This window comes from Halyomorpha halys, unplaced genomic scaffold, assembly GCF_000696795.3.
Source record: "Halyomorpha halys isolate HHAL.00 unplaced genomic scaffold, Hhal_1.1 Scaffold620.1, whole genome shotgun sequence".
Lineage (NCBI taxonomy): Eukaryota > Metazoa > Arthropoda > Insecta > Hemiptera > Pentatomidae > Halyomorpha > Halyomorpha halys.
The window spans coordinates 398031-407949 of NW_027107900.1; the positions used below are offsets into that span (position 1 = coordinate 398031).

The 9919-nt window shown below is 32.9% G+C and overlaps 1 protein-coding gene across 4 annotated transcripts in view; it reads right to left on the reverse strand.

Moving 5' to 3' along the window:
* The window catches only part of LOC106684800 (dual specificity calcium/calmodulin-dependent 3',5'-cyclic nucleotide phosphodiesterase 1), a 420431-nt gene that overhangs the window by 317714 nt on the left and 92798 nt on the right, over nt 1–9919 (reverse strand). For 2 of the 4 annotated variants that reach the window (XM_067046267.1, XM_067046265.1), the window contains exon 1: nt 3435–3605. The exons of the other annotated variants lie outside the window; for them this stretch is intronic. In XM_067046267.1, coding sequence (XP_066902368.1) covers nt 3435–3531 — 97 coding nt within the window. In that variant the 5' untranslated portion in view covers nt 3532–3605. Of the gene's footprint in view, nt 1–3434; nt 3606–9919 lie in introns of those variants that run through there. 4 annotated transcript variants of the gene reach the window in all.

Below are 9919 nucleotides of genomic sequence, written 5' to 3' on the forward strand. Positions count from 1 at the left end.
TTTGATTTATTAATTTACTAATAAAATTTATTCACAGAAAGTTTGGTACAAGGTATACCAAATATTATTTTATGACTGGGGGACCCACCTTAACAACCTGAAATTTTTATTTTGAAGTTATTTTTTTTTCCATTTATTTTTTTTTTTATCCAATTGAATAATGTAAACATCTCATTAAAAAACAAATGTACAAAGACTGTAATAAGGTGTGAAAACTTGTGCAGTTACATTATACTTTATTTTTTTTTTAATAAAGTGCGTAGACATTATGTATTTATAATTTCAGGGTCAAGCGATGAATTTATAATTAATTATAAAGAATATCATTTATAAGTAGTCACGCTTTTGTTAAAATAATGAAGGCATTAAGGTACTGTATGTTGATTCTCATGCATTGATTTTTTAACGTAGAATATCGTTCCTCTATCTAGAATGTTCGGACTGAAACTTTATCAGACGCTTTTGGTGTCTTTTGTAACCGCTGTTTGCTCCGCTTTTGATTTCTAAATCCTAGAAAGCAAGAGTTGGTATTAATGTGTTATATGATATTGTAAAAAGAACATTTATGATTGGATTTATGGCAAGAGTATGTTAAGAAAGTAAAGTCGATATATTTTGATTATGAATTGAGAACAGCGATAAGGATTCGCTCAGACCGAGGACATCAGGCTGTCGAGTCATGCTCGATTCGTCAAGCTGACTGAAATTTAGTGTCCGCCTGAAAAGATTCGACGACCCGGCATATTTGTTCGGAGCCTGTCTCGAGTAAGGGCTTCACGTTCGCTTTTTTTGTTCATCAATACCACGGAAAATCCACTTCACCAGAGACCAGAAACGGTAACATTAATGTCATAGATATAAAAAATTGGGTTTTAGCTTCAAGAAGATTTTTCTTTAGAAAGAAAATTAATTTTTCGGATCGATGATTAAAAGAGATCTATATATTGTATTTCATGTTGAATACTCGCATGATAAAATTGATCCTCATTGGGTAACCAGTGACTCTGGTAACAAATTTAGCATTCTATATCATCTTGATAGCTCATTACTATAAAAGATTAGTCAAAATATTTACAGATATTTTAATTGAGAATTCTCATATTTCTAAAATAGTTAAGGCATTCTTATCATGATAGCAGTAAAATAACTAAATGAGGTGTTACTAGTCGACTGTAGGTTAATATGAGGAGAAGATGGTAAAAGGTGCGGCCAGCAAAATTTTTTTCAGCACTTTTTTTTTGTTATTATGTTTATGTCTTTAACACTTTTTTTTTTTTAATTTTCCATACTTTATTTTGTATAATTCTTACTTCTATAATATTATTTTTCACCTTCTTTTGTTATCAATCACCTATTTTCTACTTAATTAAATGCTATATATATACCTCCAAATTTGTTTGTTTATTATTTTGCCTTATTTTTGCTGACCGAACCTTTGACTATCTTCTCATAAATAAATCAACTTGAAATTTACTAAGAAGCAGTCTGTTTTTTTTTGTTTGCTAATTATGAAGTAATTGAATTTATATTTATGACCATAATGATATCTTCGTAGCCATACTAATTTTTAATATTAAAGTTTTTACTGTCAGAAGTAATGATAACATAAATCTTGAAATTCCATTATTACATGTGTAACAATTGAGGTACTCTTGTCATAAAACATTGTACCTATAATTTATTATGAATTGAAATATTTGCAATCACCGGATTTTTCGGCTGATTTCAAATACTTATTAGGAAGTTTGTGTTGTTATAAACTTATAAAAGACTAATGTTGGTATTAAATAATGTGAAGTGTCTTCTGGTTGAAAGTAAGTTAACATAATTCTAACAAACATCTTAATATTGCAGAAGTTTTTATTGTATCATTTACCAGTGATGTAATTATGTAATAATTAATATATACTTACTAATCAAATGTAATTATATAATTACTAACTAGGAGTACACACTATAAATTCTTTCTTTATGGTTTTTAGTATATATTCTTTCTTCGTAGTATGTATTATTGTTTTAAATTTATTTAATGGTTAAATAAAATCGTTGCACATATATTCCAGGAAAAAGTAGATAGCATTAACTGCACTGAAGAAGGTCAATATTAAAAAATCTGAAGGCTTAGCAACTTCGAAATGCATATAGCATCGCACATTAAAATTAACTTAAAAGGTTATTTAGCTTGATTAATTTTATTCATCTAAAATATTGAACGTTTTAAATTTAAAAAAATACAGTTTCGGGTGCAAATATTAACATCAATACCAATGTCCGAATTTGCGCTTCTCATAGATTTTGCTCATAGAAAATTCATGCGAAATTCCCCATAGAGCTTCAAAAATCTTTCTTATTCATTTCATACATATATATTTACACAAATATTAACAAAAAATATATATCATATATTTAGATATAAGAAATAAGTAAATGTATTTAACGGATAAATATTAACTGGTTTCATAAAAGAGATTAAATATTAACATATTATTAAACTGAATTTTTTATTGTGGATGATTCTGTATGGTTTCTGCATAGTATACTATATAACAACAAATTATCTACATGTATAAGAATAATGTTGATTATCCTTATGCATAGTACAAGAAATGCATGGAACATTTAGCACTTCTCATGTGGTTTCCTTCTTAAGTAAAATACCGTATACATAACCATTTTGAGACTTATGAACCGGAAGCTTCGGTGCTGATGACATTGTCTATCTCTGGCTAGATATCTCCTTATGTATTCCTCGTCAAAACACAAATCTACCATCATTTTTTAAATGACAAGCGGAATTTGAGCAGGATCAATAATAATGGTGTCCATATATGAAAGTTCATACAGGTATTATCTTCCCTGCCAGAGCATAGATGGCTTCAAGGTACTTATTCAGTTTTTTTTTTAAATGCCCAAATCTTATGGCATTGCCTTATATGTTTTATCCCTATATTATTTAGTATTTTTACAAATGTTTCATAGTTTTTCTTTTTAAATCCGGGTGGGAACATATTTTATTGTTAGAAATACTTTCCTTACATAAAATATCTCAAAAAAGATACAGGAATATGATCTTTTGCTAATCCTCATGAATGTCATCTTTATTATTGATCCTACCCAAATCCAGATTGTAACTTGAAAAATAAATTTAAGGGTAGGAACAAAAGATAATGTTCATATTAATAAGAAAAACATATCCATATATTTCCAATCCAACGCTCAACAGATGACGTCTGGTCCAACAAGTTGCAAACAACCTTGTCAGATTCCTTGACGCTTGATGGAACGTATGATAACTGTGGCTACTTATCGTTTTGAACTTTCTTGGAAGGGACTTGTATTACTGAAAATTTTGTTATTATATAAATGTTTTCCATATATTCCATAGCTAATGCTGTGAAAGCTGCTAGCGAAGGAAGACGCTTCTTCAAACTTACCGATAACATAGGAGTAGCCATCGAGGGTGAGGACACACTTCTTGCCGGCGGCGGGCAACCTGCGAGCCCGGTGGAGTGGCTGTGCCGCCTCCTTCATGCCGCCCCCTCTGCAGAGGGACAGCCCCGTGATCGCTCGAACTAGATCCAGAACTCCGACACAGACCGGCTCAGGACTCGTGACCGACTGCGGCGCGCGTCCCGCCCCACCACCACCCCCACTCCGTGCCGGTTTCTTACGCTCGCTCATTCAAGGGATCTCTGTATTCGTCTTAAACTCATAGGTATTTATAAATTTAATTGATAGGATATAACAGATAGATGCCAAAACAGTGTTTATGTTTCTTAGCTAGAATAAAATAATAAAGATAACAACGTTTCTAATTCTTAAATGATAGACGTCACCAAGAAAGAAAATCGCAGTCAAACATAAATGGAAACCAAAATCATATCCACAGTTTAAAAAAGACAAACCAAATAAACATAGTGCTGTACGTATACTAACCCATAATAGTTCTAAATATACTGAACATAGATGAGGCATAAACCTACTTTCCTTCAGATCTAAAGTGAAGCCAAAAAGTGGGGGGTTGGCCTTGGGGCTTAGGTGTGCGTTGAGGGAAAAGTACTATCATCCATTTTTATCTAATCTGAAACATAAGGCAGCCAACGATTAGAATCCAATCGTTGGCTGTCTTATGTTTCGTCTCCGATGCCCCCGGGTACATTTCTGACTTAAGGTTTCCTTCCAATTTACCCCATCCATTATACTTCCTCTTCCAAGGTAATGAAGGAATATGGTATAGGACAGCTAAAAAAAGTTGCATTTCAACAGATTTTTGAGGTAGTAAGGAAAAAATGAAAATACAAAGTACTGCGTCGTCATGAATTAATTATCCTGGAGCTTATGCATATTTTTTAAGGAGGTCCAGGTGATAGTAATAGGCATTGTGCAATGGTATGGTGTAGAAGATATTTACAGTACACAATTTAATAAAATTTTAGTTAAAAATAATTTTAAAATCATAAAAAGTTCCTTTTGCACATTCAGTCAATCAGTAATCCGTTTTCTTGTGTATATTTATGTACTATATACTATTCTTCGGGAGTGAGCGTAAAAAAAAAGAAGTAAAAAATGTTAGATTAATTTTATAAATTTAGATAGTCATTTAAATTACTTATAATTACATTATTCTTTAAACTGTTTTTGATGTTAGCCTTTCTAAACTTTGCAATTGATATTTATGATTTTCTAGAAAATAGATTTTTTGAAATAATGAATGTCCTGGCGCTAATCCGTTATTTTTTTTTGCAAATGTTGATGCGATATATATTTGGTGAGTATTGAGGATTATTCAATAATACAACTTTTGGTGACATTTTTGTATTGCTGCATTAAAAGAAAATGTCTTTACAAAACATATAAAGATAAATTGTGTTCCTAAATAAAACAGTTTCGCATATACATACAAAAGCACGCGCGCGCACAAACACACACCTCTTCAATTCTTGTATTCGTAAAGGCTCAATTCCGAAACCTTGGAAGAGACAGAGCCTCGCACTTATTCCAAATGGTAAGAGAAGACTGGAAGACCCATTAACCTGCAATTGCATATCGTCGAATTTGTTTTTGATAATATGGGTAAGGCATTTTAGAAAATCGTTTCCCTCAGGCTACAAGTGTTCACGGTGGGAGTTGATGGTCTCTCACGGGCTCAATACGGATTTCGGAATGGTAGTCGAGATGGCCCGCACAGCAATTGCAGGAGCATGGTGGAGGAGAGGTGCTAAGTGTTATGCAGCAATCATCACACTAGACGTTAAGAATAATTTTAGCACTGCAAGATGGACCTGCATAATAGATGCCCTGCAGATTATGGTGGTACCAGCCTACCTTATGAGAGTTCTCGCATACTACTTCAAAGATAGAGTTCTGTTTTATTTTTCAGACATTGGCCAAAGGAGATACAAGGTGACTGGTGGTGTCCTACAGGGCTAGGTATTAGAGCCTCTTCTGTGGAGCGTCATGTACGATGTAATCTTCAAATTGACAATGCTGGAGGGAGCCACAGTTGTGGGATTCACAGAGGACGTTGTAGTTGTAGTGGCGAGTGTGGGGAGGACGCATCGCACCAGAAAATGTGGTGAGCAAATGTGCTCAGACCAGCATTGGAACGCAGCGAAGAGATTCACCGCAGTCGTCCTCAAGAGGTTGAGAGAGGACGAGGAGGCTGGAAGAGGTGGAGCATGGAAACGTGAAAACCACGCGAAGAAAACCGCACTCGGCCATATCCCTCCATGAAGTAATGCCTAGCGGCGGTCCCGTGGAGAGGAATGGGCAGGTTTAGGGCGGTAGTTTTAGTGGGTAAAAATCCCACACGGATAGTCCCGTCTTTTGAAGATTTCCACCGACCCTAGTAAAAAAAACAAAAAAAAAAAATTCATGCGTCCTTTTTTGGCCAAACAATGTAGATTAAAATAAAGATTTTAAATAAATAAGATGGAAATAATAGTTGTTAATAAAATGTGAATAATTAAACAGTTGAATGAAAAATGAAAAATCAATGACACGAAGGACTGTGAAGGAAATAAGCTCACAGAATAACGAAAAATATAAAAATTTAGAAATAAATAGATGTAAAATTGAGAAATAAGAGTTATTTGTTATTGATTAAAAGTGAATATATTTATAAAATAAAATGCCGAACGAGGATAAATAAACAAAATAATAAATTATAAAAAGAAAATAATAAATACAGAAGATAATTGAATTATATAATTTAATTGACAAATAATTTGTCACTGGTATTATATTTGATAAATTTGTCAAAACAATTCTTCGAAATGTTTTCCATTGTATGAAGATTTTTTTTTCAAAGTAAATTCCATTTGATTAAAACATGAGTAAATAATTTATTCTTTTTTCCTTGTTGTTCGTTATACAAAATATTTATTATTGATCACTCACCTGATTTGACAATTATTATTAAATTATTTATTGCTCCTTGCCAACAATATCCATATCTACCAATTTTATTCATTAAGATGTTTAAGTAAGTATCATTTAATTATAAACCGTAAATATGCAAGGCTTTGTTTTATTGAGCTATTACTTATGCATAGCATACAAAAAATTAGTTCACACACTATTTATTTCTAAATAACTTTTTTTATTTAGGAATTTTAGAAAAATAAAAAATAGGAAAAAAAATTGTATTTTCTGTTATCTATGAATGACAACAAAGTTATTAAATGCTTTATCAGGTGTATTTTACTGGACTATTAATTGGTACTAATTTTATCCAAAATAAAACTCAATCAGTAATGTTCCAGGATTAACATATTGTAGGTTTCATCCCAAAACAATTTTCTATTCCAGGTGAAGTACTCTTCTGAATACTGTTGGATTCGCTCTTATTGCACAAAATTGACGATATATACTCGAACAACTCTCTAAATCCAAGTACCTATAATACGTTTAGTAATTTAGCCACAACGCGATCGTTTAGGAATTTAGCTACAACGCGATCGTTTAGGAATTTAGAACTCTCTTCTCCTTTAGTGCTCTTCTGAGTACGTATAGTTATGGACTTCCATGATAGTTGAGCAGTCATAATTGAAAAGGGCCGCTTAGGGGGATTTCTTAATCATTAGTTTCTGAAATTGTTGCTAAACAGATTATAGATAGTTAATTGTAAACCAAGTAATTGAGAGGTTTATTCAAGAATACAATATAATGTTTCAAGTATCAAAGTCAGTTTGAAAGTTAAGTTTACAAATAGTTGTGGATTGCCATGATAGTTGAGAACTCAGTTCAGCACCCATAATTGGAAAAAGGCCGCTGAGAGAGACTTCTCAATTAGAAGTTTCTGAAATTGCTGTTGAACAGATTATAGATAACTAATTATGAAATAAGTGATTTATATTATACAACAGAAATGAATTTTTTAAGTGGCAAAGCAAATTTTAAAACCGGAGTATAAATAACAATGAACTATCATGTTTCTTAAAGCATTTATTATTTAATGTCAGTAATAATTGCATTTTGTTTTCCCCTGACTAGATATTTCTGGAAACTGGGAATCGGGTAGTGCACCGGGCTTGCGCATGCCACCGCTGCCAATAATCAACAATTTCTTTTTATTTTATTTTATTTTTTTACTTTCTTCTTTGTATACAATTTACTTAGGAAAAAGGATAAAGGGTAACCCATTTAATTTATAGCAACATAAATTATAATAGACTGTGCAGCCCAGCACTCGGATGAACGTCTTCTTGATAGGGCTGCACCTTAGTAATGTTTATATTTAAAAGCCCCCCCCCCCTCCAAATATAATTATTCGACAAGATACAACTTAATGTTGATCAATATGGTATGAAATGCTATTAAAAAGTATCCCCTATACATTATGCTAGTGAAGCCAAAATTAGTGGTTAGTGGAAAGAAGTACTGCATAATTATAACATTGGACGTTAATAACGCTTTTAATTAAGCTCGATGGGACTATGTCATGGACGGAATACAAAGAAGTCCCACAATACCTCATAAAGATTATTGGGAGTTCTTTCACAGATAGAATTTTGAGGTATGATACAGAAGCTGGATTGAGCATTTACAAGATAACGGGTGGCGTTTCTCAAGGTTCAGTTTTAGGGCAATTGCTATGAAACATTATGTATGACACAGTGCTCAGGCGTGCAGATTGACGCCAGGCTTCAGAAAATTTACATAAATTTAGCACCAGAGGAGCGCAAGTGACTAAAACATTGGCTGGGACTATGCCAGATATTGGAGAACCAAGAGATAATTAGAGGAAGCTTCTGGTTTCTGGGATGCAGCAAGTTCCACGCTTTTGTACACAGCACCGATTTGGAAGAAGCCTGCCAAAAGCAGTCATATTTCCTTAAAGCGATCGGTGTTTGTTGAAGAAGTTCTGTACGTGACGCTCGCGCTTTTCGCTCCGTATTCTACGATGCAGTGCACATCATTGCATATAAATCTTCGACAGATCTTTAGGCAGATGAACGTAGATGTATGTTCCAAAGGACTCTTGAATGATGGTAGAGACGCTGAAATGTCCTATCTTATTGAAGATGGACCCACCGTATGATAATACCCGATGTATTAAGATAAAAATACCGGAATCACGGGGTTTATTATTATCTCACTCAGTTGCTTCAGGTCCTGCTTAGCCTACTTCAAACTGGACGACAGACCAACGTATCCAACTTATGGTTCCGTAGACAAAACAATAGCACATTCGTTCTGTTGTCCAGATTTTACTTAGAAAAAAGAAGAGCTTGACTTGAAACTGGGAAAAAATTAGTGGGGGAAAACTTAGTCGCTATGGTGGCGACTAAGGAGGAGGATTGGAGTGCAGGTAGATGGCTCACATGAAAGAAGAGGCCTGGCAATTGCTTAATAACCTACATCTTATCTTCGAGGGCTACGTGGGGTGTAAAGAAGAATTGTGAGGTGGTTTCTTAGTGAGTAGGAATCACACACGGTTGTGTAGCTTTTTATTTGTTGTACTTCGCCTTATGAAAGATTTATCCCCTAACCACACACAAAAAAAAAAACATGCAGGCACCGAAATAATCCTCCTTTCGGTTTTTGGGGTTATTATTTTTTTTAAATTTCTTAAGGGTACAAAAATGCTGTTGCATCAGCCTGTTTCTGGTACAGGATTAAATTTAAGTAGGTAAATTATACCTTAAAGATGTTATTTTTAAGCAGTCTATCAATGCCATAAATCTTGGTTGTACCACTTTTAGTCCAGAATCGGTTTTATATTTCATGAAACCTTCTGCAGAATTATAGTTGGAATGTGTGGGAGAATTACACAATAAAGTCTGAATCAATGAACATACTTTTAAAAGTTCAAGGATATATCTGGTTTATGACATGGTGATCCTCTCTCCCTAATTTATTTATTTTTGTATAACTAAAACCTTATCTCTATTCAGATGGTTCACACACAGTAGCAGAATATCGTTACCTTTTTATGCCTTTGAATGAGTGCTGATCGATTGAAAAAATAAATAACTTATTTAAAGACATACTTAATACATACATATTACCCCCTTAGTATTAAAAAATTACACAGATTTTATCTAAGGAGTTTAATTAAAAAAAGATCCAAGTCCATTTTCATATATATTTTTTTTTTAATGAACAGTTTGGGTAACAGAATTTCTCCACAAAACGATTAATTAAAAGGAGATTTAATTATCCTTAAAAGAAATTCTTTTACCTCGTGACAACATAGTACCAAATCTGTAAATCGAAAAAAAAAAATTAAAAATGGTTGATAGCTGGTTCAATTTTCAATGAATGATTCTATAACGATTTTATTCAACTGATTCTTTTTTTTTTTATTTATTTATTGATATTTACAACTTTATAAAAAATACAACAAGTAAATTTGATCATAATGACATAATGATATAATACAGGATGTAGAGAAACTACCCAGTAGTAGAACTCT